This window comes from Borostomias antarcticus, assembly GCF_949987555.1.
Source record: "Borostomias antarcticus genome assembly, chromosome: 15".
Classification (NCBI taxonomy): Eukaryota; Metazoa; Chordata; class Actinopteri; order Stomiiformes; family Stomiidae; genus Borostomias; species Borostomias antarcticus.
In genome coordinates, this window is record NC_140248.1 from 12903963 (window position 1) to 12926077 (window position 22115).

At 47.8% G+C, this 22115-nt stretch overlaps 2 protein-coding genes across 2 annotated transcripts; both read left to right on the forward strand.

The window, feature by feature from the left end:
* Positions 1–1979: 1979 nt before the first annotated feature.
* nyap1 (neuronal tyrosine phosphorylated phosphoinositide-3-kinase adaptor 1) lies at positions 1980–9884 on the forward strand (the record flags this gene model as incomplete). The annotated part of the gene is made up of 6 exons (XM_084450026.1): positions 1980–2170; positions 5115–5515; positions 5971–7890; positions 8066–8305; positions 8684–8796; positions 9462–9884. The coding sequence occupies 6 exons, from the start codon at positions 1980–1982 to the stop codon at positions 9882–9884; spliced, it is 3288 nt and encodes a 1095-aa protein (XP_084306152.1).
* Positions 9885–14964: 5080 nt separating this feature from the next.
* Positions 14965–21283, forward strand: atp1b2b (ATPase Na+/K+ transporting subunit beta 2b; the record flags this gene model as incomplete). The annotated part of the gene is made up of 8 exons (XM_084450033.1): positions 14965–15058; positions 18919–19047; positions 19239–19343; positions 19719–19924; positions 20291–20350; positions 20569–20595; positions 20882–20971; positions 21122–21283. The coding sequence occupies 8 exons, from the start codon at positions 14965–14967 to the stop codon at positions 21281–21283; spliced, it is 873 nt and encodes a 290-aa protein (XP_084306159.1).
* Between the last annotated feature and the right edge of the window lie 832 nt (positions 21284–22115).

Sequence of the window (22115 nt, forward strand, 5' to 3'; positions counted from 1 at the left end):
TGTTTGTGTGTTTGTTTGTTTGTTTGTTTGTGTGTGTGTATGAGTGTGTGTGTACGCATCGAGTGTGAGTTTGTGTGTGTGGTTTGTCATCTCACATGTATGTGCATGAATGGGTAATTTTCTGCAGCCTTGCATGTATATATCCAGTTCTATGGATCAAGCCTCCATCTGCCTCCCAGCTCTAATGAGGTGGATTTGAATGACATCTGACCCCATAAATGCCTCATAAGCTGCTTTAAAATCCCCCTGAATTTGTGTTTAAAATGTGTGAATGCGGGTTTGATCGCATTATGGGCGCATTTAATGAGTATTATTGCATATACAGTATGTGTGTTTATAAGAGGAGGATAGGACCACTTGTGTGTATGAGTCTCAGGGTATGGATGTGCCTCTGCTGATGGGGGGACATGTATGGTGAGGTGGTGAACCAAACCTGAACCAACCATCTCTCCAGTCCTCAGCCTGCGTAATTACACACTTCTCAGCAGCTGAAATGCGACAATTGCAGGGCTGCCTACTCATCCAAACTCAAACCCAAATAAAAGGCCCTTTTAACAAAAGCCCAAGCTACACAGTCTCAGGCCTCTAACCTAATTAACACTGAGTCACACAGCTAGCCAGCGACAGTAGTGGGGGTTGTGGGTAGGTCTCTGGACAATAGGAATAGCAGAGGACACTGGCATCCACTCAATGGGATAGAATCATGGAGGGAGTTACTAATCTCTATATGTTATTCCCCCTCGTTCTGAGCTCCAGCCTTTACCTTAATTGAATTTTGGCCTCAATTGTCATTGGTCATAAGGTCTAAGAAAATATGTTGTAATATTCTCAGATGATATTCTGAGCTTTTGCATCTTATCTATAGAATTCACACAGCAATGATGAATACATTTAATCAAGTTATCTGTAATAAATGTCCTGTTTGAAGGGGTTGATTTGTGGGTGTGATCGAATGTGTGTACGTGAGGACCACTACTGATGCATTAATGCTGCTCAGTTTTCCCTAGGTGTGTATTTATCCAAAGTTGAAAAAACAAATGGATCATGAGATAGTGAGAGCTGGCATAGTTAAATGTCCCAGTTTCCCAGTATCACCAAAAACACTCAATTGTAACATAAGTTTAAAATGGAAAAATACCGTAATGGCGCCCCAGCTGACAGCTGCATTTTTCTTAGCCAATCGCTGTTCACGCTGACATACTCAGACATAGTGGGGCCCTCAAATATCTGCCCCACAACAAGCCCGACTCCTCATGGGGTGAGCGTGTGTTGGAAGCCTGCGTGCGCTACATATGACAAACCACATTACAGCCTGTGCAGCAGACAGGCCTAGCTAGGCCAGCCAGAGGCCTGCAGCCAGAGCTATGCTCTACAGCTGAGTTACCATGCTTACTCAGATATTCAGAATTATCTAATGAAGATATAAATAGTTTTCAAGTGATACAAACTGTAGGATGCGGTAAACAAAACGGTGGGCTCCATCATCATACAGTACCTGGGCTTGGATGGCTGGGTAGTTTATAGGTCAGATGTCGTTATTCTAACATATGGTATTATATCATACTGTTTGTTGGTCCCACATTTAGTCAGTCATATTGTCTAGAAGGATCCCTTCACCCCCTTCAAGTGAAAATGAGGAGTCTGGGGGGGGGAATTCCCAAAGAAGGATCTTAAGAATGTTCTTAACTTTATTCGTATCTTCTTTCTTAAGAATAACGTTAATTCTTAAGTTAACTTAATACGATTTGTCATGTCAAGAACCTTTAGAAAATTCGGCCCCAGATGAATAAAAATTGACATTTATAGTGCGATTAAAGAGCTGTGTCAAGTGGGGAGCTGTGGAAGAAGAATTTAGCTGTGCCAGTTAAACACGTCATTAATGTCTATTATCGTCGACAACACTGTGCCCTTCTCCCTCACGTCTGCAGGTGAGGCCGGAGGTGACGTACATCCCCACCTCCCTGTTGGTCTTCTATACCATGAGCTCTGGCTCCGCCCAGGATGTGGCGGTGGAGCATTTCCTGCGTGACATAGAGAGACGGGGCAAGCGGCTACACTGCGCTGTGATTGGCTGCGAGGAGGAGCATCACCCCCGCGGTGACATGAACCTGCTGTATCGCAAGAGCCGCCTGGACTGGAGGCAGAAGGACCAGGAGGGCGGCAAGAAGAGGTGAGAACAGCTGCAGTTATTACATGATTATAACACAATTATCATTGACTTCAGTTGAGTTGTATAGTTATATATAGGAATTTTGATGTGCAGCCCCTGAACTATGATTGTACAGTGGGCGGGGATGGGGTGGGGGCAAGGTAAGAGAATGGAGCAACATCAACATGAGGGACACTGTGGTCCTGTGGTGTTTATGTAGATCAGTTACAGACCCACAGGCCTGCAGAGCCCTAAACACACACACTCTCTCTCACACACACACACACACACACACACACACACACACACACACACACACACACACACACACACACACACACACACACACATAATGCAAAGAGACAGAAAACAGTTGCATCTCTGTTCTCCACGATAAACGGCCTCGACGCTGCTTCCGCAGCTTGCATGGTTGAACAGGGAGGCTCGAGCTCCGACTGTCTCTGTCTCCGCTTCGCTGCTTCCCAGGGGTGATGGCAGATATAAGGCACATCCGGAGCACAACACAACACGAGCCCCGCACTAGTTCTACGTCCATGTGCTTGAAGATGCTGTCCCCTCCCCCCAACCATAGACACACCAGCAATGTGCACTCATGGGATCACTCTCATGCAATCACCTCCTAAATGAGGTCTTTGATTGCATGGAAGAACATCTTCGTGCACACACACGCATGCATGCACACACACACACGCATGCACACACACGCGCACACATAGTGACAGAGACCTAGTAACACAAGCTCACTCTTTCCTCCCCCATCTCTATCTCTCCTTCATAGACACAAACACACACAAGCATACACACACACACACACACACACACACACACACACACGCACACGCATACACAAACACACACACACACACGCACACGCATACACAAACACACACACACACACACAACAAACACACACAAGCATACACACACACACACGCACACGCATACACAAACACACGCACACACACACACACACACACACACACACAAACACACACACCTGCACACACACACACACACACATACACACAGACGTGTATACACCCACCCACTCAGCTCCCGCTCGTTCCCAGCAGAAAACAAAAGCTAGACCCTGCCTCCAGCTCCAGTCCTCTGGCCTGCTAGGCAACACAGATCCGACCCACCCAGCTCCTTCCTTCCTTCCTTCCTTCCTTCCTTCCTTCCTTCCTTCCTTCCTTCCTTCCTTCCTTCCTTCCTTCCTTCCTTCCTTCCTTCCTTCCTTCCTTCCTTCCTTCCTTCCTTCCTTCCTTCCTTCCTTCCTTCCTTCCTTCCTTCCTTCCTTCCTTCCTTCCTTCCTTCCTTCCTTCCTTCCTTCCTTCCTTCCTTCCTTCCTTCCTTCCTTCCTTCCTTCCTTCCTTCCTTCCTTCCTTCCTTCCTTCCTTCCTTCCTTCCTTCCTCCCTCCCTCCCTCCCTGTGGCTAGCGCTCCACGCTGGATCGAGCTCCACTGATACAGGATCAATAGACACCTCATGTGTAATAAGAATCAGAGAGACAGTCGAGACGGTGGTGATCTATTGGCTTATGCTCTGTAAGGGCCTTTTATACTCCACCATGATTCTCTCTTAGGCAGCTGCGGCTGACAGCCCTCTGTTGTTTGTTCTCTGGGCTCAGTGATCTCTGCGAGGCCCAGAATATTCTTCTTGTGACTTCCAACTGTGTTGTTGTGGATGAGTCACTTCGGCCCTGCTGAAGGTTATCTAAGAAGATCAACTCTACTTGCCGTATTGCAAATTCAAAACAACCCATATCATAATAGGCAGGCGAGGCCATACTACACGCTGTGGATTTGACTTCAATTTGATCAATCAGCTAGATTGGTGTGTTACTGATTTTCGTTATGTATCAATAATCTGTGATGAAAGTAATCAATAGAAATGTGTGGAAATGGAAATATGTCTTATGGATCTAGATCACATAATAAATTAAGTTATTAGTTTAATCAAGAAAGATCCTATACCCATATAGCCTAATAAACATTCAGCTTGTACAATTGATATTTTCATTGACGATGTCGGAATGTCGCTGCTGCACTGCCGCACCTTTCCATTTTGAAGCCTTAATCTTCTGAGTGAGCTTGTTTACACAACTTCTCTGTTTGTGCAATTTCATACAGTGGAGGTCTAAAGAGGCAAACAAAAAAACAAACAAACAGCAGCTAGTTGCCATGGAAACAGATGACAAGCATTGCAGAGGTCATGAGTGCTAGCGAGGAGACAGTGGGAGAGGGAGGATGAAGAGTTCTGACAGGTAGGGAGAGTGGCGGTCAGATAAGAGAAGAGTAGCCAGGTTGTGGGGGAGGGGGTCTGGTGGCGGGGGGGGGGGGGGGGGGGGGGGTCTAGGGGGGGTCATCTAATTGAATGAGTTTGTGAGGGGAGCAGATGTAGAGGGAGGGAGGTGGAGGGATGAGAGTGCCGGGGAGGGAGGGGCCACCCACTGATACTGGCATGCACAGCTGCTGCACTGCCTCGCCCAATCTCTCATCGCTCACTCTGACGGCAAGCCACCGTACACTGCCCGTGCCATCCATGCGTGAGAGAGGCTGTGTGTGTGTGTGTGTGTGTGTGTGTCTATGTACAGTATGTGCGTGTGTGTGAGTGGGTGAGTGAGTGAGAGTGTGAGAGAGAGAGAGAGAGAGAGAGAGAGTGCATGTGTGTTTTTCTGTTTTGTGCAATAGAGAGAGAGAGAGAGAGAGAGAGAGAGAGAGAGAGAGAGAGAAGGAGACAGGGAGAGCACGTGAGAGAGAGGGGGATTTCAAATTAACTTGACTGGAGGCTATTTAAAGACCTCTTTAAAGAGAAAAAAGCGAGAGGAACAGAGGAGCGAGCAGACAGGGAGGGCAACACACTGGGGAGACAAATGAAGGCTCTGTATTCAAACGTGACTGAATGACGGATCGGTTCTCTGCCCCCTCCCCCCACCTCACAGCTCCAGCCACAAGGACCCCTCCTCGGCCACCGTGGGGAAGGTCCGCGACCTCGCCTCCTTCCGGCGCCACTTCCGCATGGGCTTCATGACCATGCCCGCCTCCCAGGACCTGTCGCCCCACTCCTGTGTCTCGGCCATGGCCCCGCGCTCGCAATCCTGCCACGCCGTGGGCGCCGGCGGGGACGGCGGCGGCGGCCTGGAGAACGGCGACTACTCCTCCGACACGCAGTCGCAGCACGGGGGCCGCTGCCCGCCCACCAAGCCCAAGCGCCACCCCAGCACCCGCCTCAGCGCCTCCTCCTCCTCCCACGCCGCCGACCTCAGGGGCTCCGCCCACGCCCCTCCGGAGGCCCCGCCCCCGCCGCCGCCCTCCCAGACCAAGCATTCAGAGAAGAAGAACGGTAGGCCGACGGGGAGGGGCCAGTGAGCTTGGCGGGGGAGGGGAGAATGTGGCTTCACGTGGCTTTCTGCTGTAATGTAGAAACAGTGGCAGCACTCACGGGCGTAGAGTATCACATGTTATTCATTTTCAACAGGCGACGGCGACGATGGCTTTCTTCAGCGTTAGCCGTTAGCCTGAAACGGTCACCGTCGCCGCTGCCTATGCCGTTGAATATAAATAGTCCACTGTGTCCATGATTCTCGTATCGTTTCTACTCATATACCTGTACAAAAGACTTTCTAGATCGTGCACCCGGCAAGAGACTGTTGTCCATTTAGTTGTGCTTGCATTCCCTACTTCCTGTCTTTGTTGTAATGACCTCTCTCTCTCTCTCTCACACACACACACACACACACACACACACACACACACACACACACACACACACACACACACACACACACACACACACAGCCATGAAGAAGTCCGACTCAGGGGACATGGGGAAGAAGGTGCCTCCGTTGAAGCCCAAGCGGAGCCCCAGCACGCAGCTCACGTTTGACCTCCCGCTCCCCCGCGCCACCCACGCCGCCACGCCCCTGCCCTTCCAGGGGGCGGACGGGCAGCCCCAGCGGCCAGAGGGCGGGGACGATGAACCGGTCTACATCGAGATGGTGGGACAGGTGTTCACCAGAGACAGTCAGACCGCCACCCCTCACCCGGTCACGCCCGCCACCGCTGCCGCCACCACGCCCGACTCCGACTCGGACCAGAGCGAGGCCATCTACGAGGAGATGAAATACCCTCATCCCGAGGACAGAGAGTCCCACAGCAAGCGCCTCCCTCTCAAGCATGAGAAACTGAGATCCTCCAAGCACTACCACTCCGCCGCCGCCTCCTCCTCCAGCGCCTCCTCCCCTCTGCCCCGTCCCTCCTCCTCCTCCTCCTCGCCCTCCTGCGCCAAGCCTAAAGCCGCTGTGTCCGTCTCCCACTCCTCTCCCCTCCCCTCCTCCGCCTCCTCCACCCCTGTCCCACAGGCCCTGTCCTCCAGCCCGCACCCCCCGCGTGCTCCCACCCCCTACCTGCTACAGGGGGGCAAACCAGAGACCGAGAGCAACAGCAAGATCCCGGCTCCCTTCCCCAACCTGCTGCAGCACCGCCCCCCGCTGCTCGCCTTCCCCCAGCCGGCGGCGGCCTCCAGCGGCGTGGGGGTCCAGCACAAGGCCGCCGCCGCCGCCAAGCTGGGCACCATCGGCATCCAGACCTCCTCCAGCCTGACAGCTACGACCAGCAACTCCGCCTCCTCCTCCTCCTCCTCCGCCGCCGCCTCCTCCAACCTCCCCGTGCCCCTGTCAGGCTCCAAAGACTCCTCCGGGGGGAAGGAGGAGAAGCAGGCGGAGCGCAGGGACGCGGAGCGCAGGGACGCCCAGCTGGGCCCGGCGCCGGGCCTGAGGGCCAGGAGCCACTCCACGCCCCTGCCCCCCTCCTCCAAGTCTACCTCCCCCTACTCACACCACCATCACCACCCCCACCACCGCCCCTCGCACTACCACCACTACCGCAAGCCAGAGAGGGGGGACTCCCCCGCGCTCAACAAGAGCAGCTCCCAGTCGTCCAGCCAGTCCACCGCCCAGACCCAGACGCAGACCCAGGGCTCGGGCAAGGAGGGGAAGTCTGTGAGCTTCCTCTTGAAGTCAGACAAAGAAGAGAGGGATAGGGATCGAGAGAGGGAGCGAGGGGAGAGAGGAGAGAGGAACAGGGACAGGGAGAAGGATCGAGACAGAGAGCGAGACCGAGACAGAGAGAGGGATCGAGACAGAGACAGAGACCGAGACAGAGAGAGGGATCGAGACAGAGAGCGAGACAGAGATAGGGATCGAGACAGAGACAGAGAGCGAGAGCGAGACAGGGACAGGGAAGGAGGGACCCACTCTGCCTCTCAGATAGAGAGCGCCCCCACCACCACCACCAGCCATTCCTCTCAGACCAGTGGCAGCTCGACGCCCACCCCCTCCTCCTCCTCCTCCTCCCAGCGCCCCCATTCTCGCCCCCACCTCCACCGCTCCCACACCCCACACGGCCTACCCGCCTACAAGCCCCCCTCGTCAGACAGCCCGCTGCTGTGGACCTACCCCTCGGTGGGCTTCCGCCGGCCGCCGGCCTACGACAGCCTGCGAGGGGGGTCTCAGCTGACCTCTTTGCACCAGGCCGCCTCAGGCCTGTCCGGCAGAGGGGACCTGGCCTCCAAGAGCAGCACGGTCCCCGGGCCCCTCCAGGGGAAGGCCGGCTTCATGCCCTGGGACAGCGGCGGTGACCTGGGCTTCTCGGATGAGGGCTCCTACTGGCCCATGCAGAGGAAACTTTCATTCAGCCACGGGAGCAGAGAAGCAGAGAGTAAGACGATACGCCAGGGGTCAGAGGTTAAGCGGGAAAATAGCAGGGTTTGGAGCAATGAGAGAGAAAGGACTTTAAATCTTTGTCTGTCATAGCTTTACTTAACACAGCGATCAGCCATTGAACGTCATCTTTCCGTCCCTGACCCCTTCTGTCCTCTCCCCCACTCTCTCAGAGGACGAGGGTCGGGCGTGGAACGGCAGCGCCGACGCCCTGCTGCGGATGGACAAGGAGGACCTGGGCCTGGGCCCTCGGGGGGGCCACTCGGGCATCCCGGTGCGCTTCGGCGGCGGCGCCAGGGGCCACGCCCACAGCGAGTCCCTGGCGGGGATGGAGGGCAGCCTGGGCTTCAGGGCGCTGCCCCGCGGCGGGCTCCCGCTCCCCTGCCAGACCTTTCCCGCCTGCCGCAACGGAGGTAAGGAGCGACGCCCGGCCCTCAGAGCGCCTGAGGTAATAGAGTAGTAAAGTATGACAATAATTTCACAGCACACAAAAAAACGCCTCAGGCAAGCGATTCAGAAAGAGGCCAAGTCAGCAGATTTTTGGGAAAATCTTATTACCTTTTCTTTTCTTTTTTTCTTCTTTTTTTATCTAGGCTCACATCATAATTGTTTCATGGCTTAAAATCATAAGCGGCGAATCACAATAGGGAAGAGTGATTTTAGGCTGATGGACCTGAGCCCCCCCCACACACACACACCAAAACAAATGCCATCACATGGGAGCCGATGGTTTCCTGTCATTAGATGACACTGGTTGGTGCTATGAGGCGCTTGTGTCTGGTCTGTTGCAGAACTGGGCCGGCTGGGCCGGTCCTCCTCCACCTCGGGGGTGCGGCAGGTGGGCGGAGGAGGCGGAGACGTCACCAGACAGAGCAGCCTACCAGCACGAGAGGCGCTGAGCCAGGTGAACACCTTCATACCTTATTACTGTAATCAAGACAATGACGGGGTCTCTTCCCATCAGTATGATCATTAGCATATAGAACTAAAGGCTGGTGTTGTTATTATTATTATTATTACTAATAATAATAATCGTAATTTTTCTCACTGCTGATCGAGGCAATGTTCCTCCTCCAGGTCTATTTATAGCCTGTAGAAATGTTCAGTGAGCAGAATAAGGTCGTGGCCAGAGAGGCAGGGGAGAGGGATCCATGAACTGACGTATGCAGAGATGCGTAGACGAGGAGCGCGCTGTACGGAGGCCGCAAAGCGGCAGCAAGCCGCTGTCCAATGGCGTTGCGTTTTGCCCAGTCACTTGGCTGCGTCTCAGATGCTGACGCAGTTTTGAGTCTCTGCTGCAGAGACGCTTGCTTGACCCTCCCTCGCTCAGACGAGGCAGCGGAGGCTCTACAGTGTCGCAGTGCTGCCCCCCGGTGGCCGTCTCTGGTTCTGAGCGGTTGCCTGCTCAGGTTGGGAGTGGGAGGGGGAGGAGGGGGGGGCGGTGCTCAGTAGGGCTGGGTCCCCTCCAACTGCCACTGCAGGCCCTAGAAATTCAATACACTCTATTGATACAACAAATGCCTAAAAAAACCAACAACAACCTGCGTTTGTCTTCCTCTGTGTCCTCAGTTGCACGGGCTGTCCCAGGCGCAGGCGCCCTGCAGTCCTAGCCTGTCTCGCCAGCAGCAGCAGCTCCAGCTGCACCAGCAGCAGCTGCAGCTCCAGCAGCAGCTCCAGCAGCTGCAGCAGCAGCACCACCTCCAGCTGCAGTTCCAGCACCTGGCCCAGCTGGCGCAGGGGCAGCCTCCCTCCACTGGGGGCGCCACCCAGTCCGCCGCTCAGACGCAGAGGGACGGCAAGCTGCTGGAGGTCATCGAGCGCAAGCGCTGCCTGTGTAAGGAGATCAAGGCCCACAGGCGCCCTGATAAGAGCCTGTGTAAGCAAGACAGCATGCCCATCCTCCCCAGCTGGAGACGGACCCCAGAGCCCCGTAAGACCGGCACCCCGCCCTGCCAGAGGCCCCAGGCCGTGGTTTGGGACACGGCCATCTGAGGCAGAGGACCAGAGCACATTCTCTCACTACTGACTCGAGACACACAACCCACGAACGGAGAGAGACGGTGGGAATCACTCTTCACAAGAGAAGAGAGAGTGAGGGGTGGCTGAGCTGGAGTTCTGAAATCTCTTTTACAGAGGTGTGACAGTGCCATTACATCAGACAAAAGAAGAAGAAGACGAAGTAGAAGAAGAAGAAGAAGAAGAAGAAGAAGAAGAAAAAGAAGAGGAAGAAGAAGAAGAGGATGTGAAAGATGATAATACTTTGTGCTGAAACAGAAACAAAGACCAATGAGTGTTTTTGCCGAGGGTCCCTACAGGACCGCTTGAGGTGCGTAGGTTAGGGTCAATGGAGAAAACGGAGGTGAAGTTGGAGAGATCTTGCCAAATGGGATCAAATGAGGATTTTTAGAGATGGAAATGTAGTGTAAGCAAAAAAGCAACCCAGTTGGAGTGATACAATCAGTAATTAGTAATTTATTAGACATCAGTTTGTATTTGCTCTAGAAGCCCCTCTTGTTTTGGTGTAAATGCTGATGTACTCAACATCTACGATACAAAAAACTAAATAAATAGGATACCCCCAATGAACAGCGCACTGCTGAGCAGAAAGACATGCCTAAATTATTGTTGCCCGATTCCCTCTGACTTAACAAGCATCCAAAAGTAAATCATAAATCTGCCCTGCTGTTGTTAAAATGATACAATGATGGGCAAATGAATAAATATGCAGTTAAGCTTCAACAAAACATGACTCATGCACACTTAACAGTAATCAAGCACACTTAAACACCTACTGTAGAAACTACACACGCATACCCACTTTTGATCCCAAAAAGAGGACAAGCAAATATTGAAGAGTGTGTCTTGGATTTCTGAATACATAAGGGGTGTCTCTAGATCAGTAGATTGTCATGCTGCGCATTGTTGATGCAAATCATCACCACCGAGGAGGGGAAATACTACCTAACTGTTTGCAAATTTGTAATGTAAATACAGACTTTCTCAACGTTTCTGCAATTTTATAGCAATATACTCCCACTGGGGATCCCAGTGTTGGAGTAACATTATTAAAACTTGTGTCAACTAGCCTAACATATCTTAAGACTTGAATGAAGTCATTACTGTGTAATTTCCTGCATGTCACATCAGACATAGCTACAGTGCTGTAAAAAACGTGTGGAGATGGTCATGTCTAATTTTAACCTACAGTAGATCATATGATGCCATTATCACTGCATACTGTACACCATTGAGAGTCCAGTTTATGTAGTAGTTGTATAAAAAGATTTAATTTGTTGCTGGGGGAATCATTAGAAAATATCATATGACAGATGGCACATTACACTTCAATCAAAATCATGAGCAGACACAGCTTAATTGTATAAAGGTTTCACAGAACACAAAGTTTCACAGTTGCATATTTGGTGATCGTCCCACCCCACACAAAAAAGAAGCTTTTAGTGCTGGCTCATCACCACAGAGTGGTGCAAGTGAAAAATCACACACTTCAAACAGAATGCTGGAACAATCTGCACAAAATATGGCATATGCTTAAGAGGAGAAAACCCCCATGATACTGTAAATAGATATGTACAACTGTATTGAAAATGTAGCAATTATTTCCACTTTCATACTTGTAATCAATAAATATAATGTAGCATAATGTATAAACATAAATTTGTTCATTTGTTTTCTAAAAATGATTAGGTACTTTATCTGTTGCAACTGGTCCACACATTACTGTCTACCAATAAATAGAAAGCCCTCTAGCAAAGGCACAGTCCAGCAGTTGTCCCGTTCCATTTATGCAAGATTCCCTTTAAGCAGTTGTTGTTTTTATGCTCTTTTCTACATATATTTTGTTTATGTACAGGTTTGAACAATTCAGTTTTATCATTGTTTTGGACATTTTAAAATATGTTGCTGCTATCTCGAACTACCACTACTGTTGTTGTTAACTGAATTACAATAGTACAGTACGACCATAATCAACATTACTACTGGTGTAGTCCTTGTTACATAATCGTTTTATTTCTGAAAGCCACGTGAGATGACGTTTGTACTTTGAAGAGTGAACCCCTCTGTAATAGTATAATGGCACTTGAATGTCTCTTGGTTGTTGTTGTTGTTTTAATAGTTAGCACCAACCTGTATAGTTACTCTCAGTGAAAAAAAGAATCAAAATGTTAAGGTTTCATTGAACCAATGTTACAGAGTCTGTTTCAATTTGACTAATCCACCAGTTGTTTTGGTGGCACAGGACATTATCCACCACGTTCCAAACCAACAGAGGGTATAGGACTATATTGAGGGAAGAGGGCAAGTGCAATGCATGCAGAGATTCCTTACATTGAAAATGTTCAAATGAAGTGTGCCCAATTGTATTTCAGATATACCAAGTAATCATCTTGTTTTAATTTATTACAACAGTTGATAACTTAGGCATAATTTACAAAAATAGTTTACAGAAAGCTGTCTGCTTTGCGTGTCTACTAAAACAGTGGCCATTATATGAGCGCCATACTATATTGATATGGTAAGATACGGTGTACCTTGGAAATCACTGTAGTGCTATATTTGCATTGATATCGTCATTAAACATTTTTTATATGATGAACATATGTTTTCATTCTCACGTTTCATGTTATTGTACATTTCTATGAAATATTGTTGGTAAAATACTATTAAGGAGTGGCAAATATGGAGGATTTAGCACAACCTAAAAGCCATGTGATGCTGGGATTTCACTGCAAACTGATTGACCCTGCACTACACTTTCATTTCCAAGTGAGGGCAGTACTACCACTGTCCAGAGCTTTTCCCTTGATTCATGCACCTGACAATGCAGCACACATTTGAATTCTTTATTTAGGTCTGCATTTTCAAAATACATCGCAGAGGCCCAAATATAGTTATATTGCTATCGTGTTGATGGGTCGTTTAGTGTCAACATTTTATAGATACGAGCAAGCATCTAGGATATACACATAGCTTACATGCACATACATACATATATCCTGATGGTATAATATACATAATAATGATGCACAGTAAGCGTACACAAAATAGCCTACCACTAACACTAGGGGAGTTATGGGTACAGAAAACATGTATTCTCCTCCAAATGCAGTGGCTGCCAATAATTGAGGAGATTGAGCACTATTTAGCAGTCTGCTTTGCTTCACATTTGGTCAATCCCATCCTCATTCCTCTGACTACTGACCTATGGACATGGCCCAGGCTGCCAAATATAAACACAATTAGCTGACACTTGTAAACACAATTAGCTGACACACACACACACACACACACACACACACACACAGACATGTGGAGGCCAGTTGCAAAGCAGGTCACATACAGTATACAACATCGGGAGTGCTGCATAGTCATCCATCAGACTGACTATAGGACCCAGACTGACTGTAGGACCCTGACCCCCTGCTGCGCCAGTATCCCGCCAACTGGGAGGGTAGACGGCCACCGCTGCATCCACGCAATGCAGGGATAAACTCAGCCAAGGATCCTGTTAGAAGATCTGGCTGTGTTCCATATTGACTGTCAGCACAGCAGAGTTCAGGGAGTGCACGCTACTCTTCCTGTGCAGCCTCCACTACATCCTAACCATACGGTTTTCCAGTAGTTTCCGTTGTTACCTGCGGAGGCGTGAACTGTCCCATAGCCTGACGCATCATATGAATACAGATTTCTTGGGATAGCATCATGGAGATAAGAATAAAATCACACCAAGCTGGTGAAGTAAGCAATACAGGTTTATGAGCAATCATCTTAAAGACTGGTCCTTTTCACTGCAGCCACTTTGACTGATGTCAAAGCAGGGTAAACACTGGTGCAATTATCCTAATAACATGGCCCAGGTGTAATTAACAACAAATTAATGGTAATTTGATCAGTTACACCTGTTTATCCTGCCCTGATTTGCATAGGTTACTCCTGATTGGTCTAAATATCATGCTACGAGCGGACACTGACGCACGCGGACGGACACACGTGTCAAGTATAGAAGCAGCTGCACCGCTTACTGTAGCCTAATAGGTGGAACGAACTGCCCATCTTTCGTCGCAGGCTCAAAACTCATCTCTTCAAGAAGTACTACAACAATCCTCCCACCTAAGCACTTATTGTATTTTATTGTATTGTATTGTACTGTATTTTAGATTGTTATTCTTGCACTTTGCCTTCAGCACTAGATGCTCTTAGTCAATTGTTTTAGAAAGAAGATGCACTTGTGAGTTCTGGCAAGTAGTAGTAGGCTACATTGGCTTTTTCTACGTTAAATGCAATTATTGTTAGTCGCTTTGGATAAAAGCGTCTGCTAAATGACTGTAATGTAGGCTAATAATGATAATAATGATAAGGGTATGCTATTTAAACCCCTCAGATGTGCAAATCTCACCTGGTACTCTGCTAAGACAGTGGCAGACACATGGGCTGCAGTCAGAAAGAGTAAAGGAGTCCCTTCAGTTTCTATATGATTAGCTATTTGAAAGGGGGCGTGAGCGTGTACAGAAGCATGTCCAGTTCGATTGGACAGGGAGGCCGTCTGTTTAGCGGTTCGTCTCCTCTGGCGAGGAAGGAGGAGGGGAATAGCTCTCCTAGGCAAGGGCTGGGGACGAGTGGGCGGGGGGTGAGGCTTGAGGGCCAAGTGACGGTGAGCGAGAGAGAGGCTGGCTGAGAGGAGAGAGCGCTTTACCGCAGTATCCCCACATTTCTGCATCACTCATCAAAACTCTGCGGCATGCGGACTAGAATCGGGGGGGAGGGCAGATACCGGGGCTGTGCTGCGTGTAGTATCTCCGCCATCGTCGTATAGTATCCGTAATCAGATACAGTATACAGTGTCGGGTTTTTCATCAATTTATTTCAGAGCAGGTCTTTATTTGTACTCATGATATAGTGTTTCTGTATTTGACTGATTGGTAGACTAATTGCTCCATTTCAACACGATAACCGGCTTTTACAATTCAGGCCTATCCTCACAACAAATTATAGGCTATTTCACAGCTCATCCAAAGAGTATTGTGAATCAGTGGAACTAAGACACTAAAACGAAATGGCAAAAGATTCAGCAGACAAGAGCACCTGGAAGGACTTCATATGGAACCCGAGGACGCAGGAATTCATGGGCAGGACAGCGAGCAGCTGGGGTGAGTCTCGTTGTGTAGCCTACCTGGTCGCCCGCAGCAATGCAGCACAGATGGCTTCTCTACCTAGCCCACCTCTATTCCTCCTGCAACATCTCTACATGATTCAAAATTATTATGTCATTAGTAGGCCTAGGCCTGTCTACTACAGCATGTTCCCCTCAAAGAACCGGCATCACAATTGTAATTTGTATGTGCAATTCCAATGTTCACCGAGGCTACCGCATACACAGGCGATTAGGTAATGGGATTAGTCGCTGTCCAGTGCAATGGGTTCTGAAACTCAAATGCGGCAGAGGGTGCGGATTGCGCCTGTGGGAGCCGGCAAAAAATTCCCCTGCACGATTCTATTTTATTTATTTATTAATTTATGTCTCTGGGATTCCTGCGCAATGCGCCTGGACATGAAGGTGGAGGTGGTGGCTTTATTCTAATCGAGCTAAAATATGATTGTCCATAGCCTGCCTATCAAACACATCTACCTCCCCGTTCAGCTTTATTTAGCCGACTGCAGAGTAAAATGAGATAAGGTTAACCTACAGTACTACCGTCCAGTGCAGAGTAAGACATTATCAGAGAGATTTGAGCCAGTTGTCACAAACAGGCTTCTACTGCTTTCAGTTTAAACATTCAAAATGGCAAAGCAGATTTCTACATTAGGCGTCATCATTGGGCTTTTCAATTCATCCTATTAAGTGGAGAATCAGACTTCAGTGTACGTCGTACCTATCTTATATAATATGCCATGAACATTTCCGCTTACTGCCCATAGGCCTAACCTGTTAAAATGTTCCTGGAAATAAATGCACGCATATGGCTCTTTATAACGACACTGGGCCATTTTAATCTGTGTAAAGCCGACGGCCAAGTTCTATTTGTATCTCCAACCCCCCTTCCAACATAGTGTGAGTAAATCAGTGCGGGATTTAATCCTAATCTAATGACTTCATTGGCTGACCGGCGAATATCAATTGAAGACGTCGCATGTAACTAATCAATTCAGTTTATTACCCATTCGGGATCTCAAGTAGGCCTACATATACATAGACACAGATCAATTCTTCCTCTTACACACACGCGCGCACGCGCGCGCACGCACACACACACACAGAGAGAGAGAGAGAGAGAGAGAGAGAAAGAGAGAGAGAGAGAGAGAGAGAGAGAGAGAAATAGTCAACATAATAGCTTTTTGAGACTTCCTTCCAACAATTAAAGTGCTTTTAAGCCTTATAGCCATGCATTCTCCTAGATTTGATTTTAATGCTGCTTGCAGACGATTAATTAAATTGATCACATTTTCTCCAAGACTGGACAGAAATATAAAGTCACTGGGTGGGGTTATCAATGACGATGGTTTCCTGCAGGGATTCTCCCACAATGCACCTCTTCATCCAGATCAGTACGTTCTAGGTGCTCTGAGGACTGGTGGCCTCGTTAAGCTGCACTCTATATGGCTCGTTAATTAGGCTATTTCTCTGGTGAGCCAAAACATGTACATAGGCCTACTATACTAGGTCCTATATAGAACTTCAATGAACAATGAATCTTCATTGATCGAGATTGATAACTTGCATCAGGCCTTTATACACAGCCAGCGTTCCTTTGAGATCAAATTGTCACCTCATTGTAGGGACCAAAATAATCTGTACACAGGACCCTGACCACCTGTTTCAATGACAGGCCACAGATAAGATTCAAGTGAGCCAGAAATTATTCAGTTTTCATTGCCAATGACGAGTAAAACAGAAAGATCTAATGGCTGTTTGTCTCTCTTGCATTGTACAGCGTGAGTGTGTGTGTGTGTGTGTGTGTGCGTGTGTGTGCAATTATGTAAATTGTTGTTAGATCCTTTGGATAATTTTCAAAGTGCATAAATATTAAAAGACCGTGTTGGCCTACATGATCTTTCATCTTAACTACATATTCACTTCCAAGCACTGTTTGATAAATAAGTTACAATGCGACATTAGCATCCATTCGTGATATCAAAAGGAGACTCGCTGACGCTGTCATCGTTGGGGAAGCAAGGCTGTTCCAGGCGGCCATTTTGTACCTTGCTTTCAACTGTCCCTGTGATGGTCATATGACTAGAAAAGAGGAATAAACAAGAGAGGACACACTGTCATCAGCTTGTACCGAGAGGTCAGGCTGTGAACCGGACACCCTGTCAGAGGCTTGCTATGGGGAAAGTGACCCTTTCTGCACTCTTAGCCCACATACAGTACAGCCCTCCCAAGATGATGAATTTGTTGGACACTGTAACGCCCCATAGGATTCTAGATAATAATAATAATAATAATAATAATAATAATAATAATAATAATAATAATAATAATAATAATAATAATAATAATAATAATAATAATAATAATAATATAACAGTAACATCAGGTCCCCACCACTAGGATGGCTCGGGCCATGGCCAGGACCTGTATCTCTGATGACTCAGCATGGGGTTTCCTCACTAGAGGATGTCTGCTCTCCTCTTATGCTTCTCCCTTTATAAGGTTACAGTCATCGTATCACAACACTCACACACGCTGACAGATCCATCCACTCTCACTCACCAAGATTCTGCGGTTGGTAATTGTATCCCACAGAGGGAGCTTCCCCTTGGCTTCCTGTTATCGATCACTTAAAACCCGGGCTGTGGTGAAGGGTTCACACAGAGCGGGGCCTGCTGACAGAGAGAGCTCCAGAGTGGTGTCTCTGACAGGGCCTGGGGGTGAAGCTTCATGTTGGGGAGGGGACCATCCAGCAGAAAACCAGCCCCAAGGCCACTGAACTGCTCCCCAGGACTGGCCTCAGGTGTCTGCTGGGAGGGTGTGGGGGTGGGGGGTCCCGATGGTGGTTCCAGACAATAGATATTGGCTAATTAGGCTAATTCATGAGATATCACACTAATTGTATTTTCTACCCACAGAAAGGCTCCCATAATACTATGATATATTTTCCAACCAAAGACAAGGGCTGTTAGTCCTCTAAAGCAGAACTTGAGCTCAGTCATGCTCAATCTAGATGACTACATACTATATTAGACATACTACACATTATATTATATTGGAGTATTATATAATTATGGTAGTGATATATCATTATATTATTATATATTATTATATTATAGTAGTGTCTATAGCTCTATAGATAATAATTCCTATACCATAGCACTTCCCCACCCTATTCTGTGACTATGGTTGCTTCTCTTTGTCAGTGTAAACAGAACACTAGCTATAATCCCCTGACCCTCTGCCCTGATCTCCAGGGGGGGTTCCACTCCTCCTCTCTCCCCTTCTGTCACGCTCCCCCCTTCCCTCCCCCTCCCCCCTCTGTTCGGCTCTCCCTCTGTTCTTGGTGTTACTTGATAATTCAATTGGACAAAGTCCAGCCTAAGACTTGGGGGAGGAAGGCAGATGTTTGGGGGGTGTCCTCTTGCCAGTATAAGTGTAGGTTGTGTGAACGTTGGGATAGTGTATATACTGGATCAGTGCATGTACAGTATGTCTAGCTATGAATGAACATTGTGACTTTCCAATAAAGGTTTTCAAGGTCAAGATTCTGTAATTTCATTAGGAGTCAGCAGAATGTGTCTTGTGTCAGTACATGTAGGTGGGTACATGGGTGTTTGAGTAGGAGTCAGAGAGACTGTGAGATGGACAGAGAGGACCTGACTTGAGATAAAGAGGATTATGGGCCTCCTGTGTCCTCTCCGATATTTGTAGTAGTAGAGTCACAAACACCACAAGTCCCAAACAGTTAATAGACATCATTACCTATGTAATTACATGAGTTACTCCTATTGATACAGTATGTCATTATCTCGACGTGTGTGTGTGTGTGTGTGTGTTTTGTCGTTGTTTTTCTAGGTCTTATCCTGCTCTTCTACCTAGTCTTCTATATATTCCTAGCTGGCATGTTTGCTCTCACCATGTATGTCATGCTGCAGACTTTGGATGACCACAAACCCACTTGGCAAGACAGGCTTTCCACCCCAGGTAACACCGGACCAATGAACACAATGTCTTTACAAGTATTCTTGCAAAATGGAGAGTTCAGTTCATGAAAAAGGACATATAATGATCGCTACATACTGTAATTCACACCCATGCAAATGCCACCTGTGTGTGTGTGTGTGTGTGTGTGTGTGTGTGTGTGTGTGCGTGTGTACGTGTGTGCGTGTGTGTAGGCATGATGATCAAACCCGAGGGGAAGGCTCTGGAGATCGTCTACAGCATCAGGAACACGGAGAGCTGGGATGCTTACGTTGGGACTCTGGATGAGTTCCTAGCCAGTGAGTCTGCCTTCCAGATCCTCTGTCTATTTTTACAGTAGCACCAAACGTTGTTGTTATAAAAGTGAGGACTAGGCAAGGAACTCCATATTTCATCATTATTGTCATATACAGTATGTCCCAAAGAATGAATCTTGTAAGTTGGATGGGTTATTTTTACTAACTCCCCTCCCTAGTTTTGACATTGCACTTTACTGTGCTGCTTACATTAGAGGTATAATGCAGTAAGGCTGAGACCCTGGCCTGAGACCCTGGTCTCAATGGGTTTCTCCAGGCAAAATAAAGGTTTGAATTCAATGGAATTGAAGCCTCATAAACGAGGTCTAAAAATACCCCAACCTCACCCCACCCCCTGCCTCAAATACTCTCTTGTAGACTACAACAACACCGTGCAGGCCGCCAAGAGTGAGGACTGTGAACCGGACCAGTACTTCATCCAGGAGGACAGCGGTGACGTCAAGAACAACCCGAAGCGCTCCTGCCAGTTCAACCGCACCATCCTGGACGAATGCTCTGGAATCGGTGACCGTTACTATGGATACCAGGACGGCAAGCCGTGCATCATCATCAAGCTGAACCGGGTGTGGAAGGAGGGCTGGGGGAGGGGGGACGGATGGTGTTGCTAGGAGACCTGGATGAGGGACCTAGAGAGGAATGGTGGAGAGTTGGGAGAAGACAATCCCAATGCAACGACGAACAAAAACAAAAAAACCTTTTCATCTTAAGAATCCCATGCTCGAGTTTTCTACACACCAATATTTTTGTTGATATAAAATATCAATTGAGGAATCAGCTAACTGCGATGAGTGTATGCATATTTCTTTAGTTGCAGATGAGGGAGGATGTGTGGGTGGTAGTGGAGAGGCTAACATGGAGCTGTCTACGTGTAGATGATTGGGATGTGTGGGAGGTGGGGTAGAGGCTAACATGGAGCTGTCTATGTGTAGGTGATCGGGCTGTTGCCAGGAAAGGAAGGCCAGGCTCCGTTTGTAACCTGTGGGGGAAAGGTAAAGAAATTCTCTCTCTGTCTCTGTCTCTCTGTCTCTCTTCTTTCTCCCAAGACTCTCTGATCTACACAGTCCTCCCATCCTACAGTATTTGTGTGGGTGTCGCTCTTGTCAACTTTGTCTGTGCTGCATGCTGTTAAGTCATTCAACTCCTTGTACTGTACTCCTTGTGCTGTGTCTTTTTTTCCTTTTCCGTTGTCATCCATTCTGTCCATCAGAGGTACAAAGTTGGCAAAGATGAATGGGTAAGATTCTGGAGAGAAAAAGACTGAGATTAAAGAATTAGTCTCTAGTTTTACAGAAGAATATTGAGAGTGTAGGCAGTGATACTATTGTAGTCACTAGTTTAACACAGTCTCAATGGCTCCTGTCTTATTGCATACAAAAGGTCAAAGGCTTCTACTGTAACAATGTACCGTATAGTCTCTTGATGCATGTTTACTACTTTCCACTGTGGAAAACATGTCACAATAATATGGAGCTACAGTAGGACCTTGTCTGTAATGACTTTGTTCCCTTATGGACCCCTAGAAAGAAGACATGATTGGAGAGGTGCTGTACTATCCTCCCAATGGCACCTTCAACCTCATGTACTATCCTTATTATGGCAAGAAAGCTCAGGTAAGAACCCGCCAAACCAACCAGGCAACCTTCAACATCCCTTAACCTCCCCCCCCCCCCCCCCCACCGAAGTCCCCCACTTGGTTTGACTACACAATACACACCATAATATGTGTATATCAACTATGTAAACTATTCTCTCTCTCCCAGGTGAACTATTCCCAGCCTCTAGTTGCCATCAAGTTCCTCAACATCACTAGGGATGCTGATGTCAATATTGAGTGCATTATCAACGCCAACAACATTCCTGCTGGGAGCGAAAGAGACAAGTTTGCCGGCAAAGTGTCCTTCAAACTGAGGATCAACTCTTAAGTCTCCCCCTCGCCTCTCTCTTTTTCTTTCTTTCTTTCTTTCTCTCTCCCCCTCTCCCTCTCTCTCTGTCGCAAACATGCCCCTCTCATCCCTTCATTCAGTGCACAGGTACATACATACAGAAACTATTCACAGAATTAATACCCTTCAGTGGAAACCTAGAATATGTTTACAACTTCCATTTCCTAGAGGTTGGGCATTGTATGTCCTTTTGTGTGCTGAGAGAAAGTAGAAGAAAGGGTGGTAATCCTGTCATTGTTTTTGTCTGTGAGCTTTGGGACAAATCATTTTCTGTAAATTAGTTTGAGGTGAAGTCTATTTATACTGCATGAATAACTAGGGGATATAGTAGAGGACATCAACATACATGTATGATTTCAAAGTCTGCAAGGAGAAGCAACGCCTCTTATCAGTTTACTGTTGCTCCCTCCTTGCTGCCTCCCTATAGAGTGCCCCTCTATATATCAGTATACACAAAATACAATACAAAATGTGTATATCTATTTATACAGTGTCATAATATTATATACGTATGTCTTTTTGTTGCACTTAAAAATAATAATCAAACAGCTAAATGAATAAATCATCTTTTGGTGGATGGAGGCAAAAAAGGAGGCATTCTGCATGTGTGTATTGTCTTTTGTGTGCTAAGCGGGCAGGAGGCCCCATGTCTCAGTTCTATGCTGTGTGTTAATTATAAATGAGCACTGACCACCAGGAGGGACTTACACTGCATCGCAGTGATCACCCACATGAAAACCTACGCACAGCCATTGTGTATTAGGAATATGATAGCATAGATAGCATCTCCAGTAAGGGGAGTTTGAGGTCA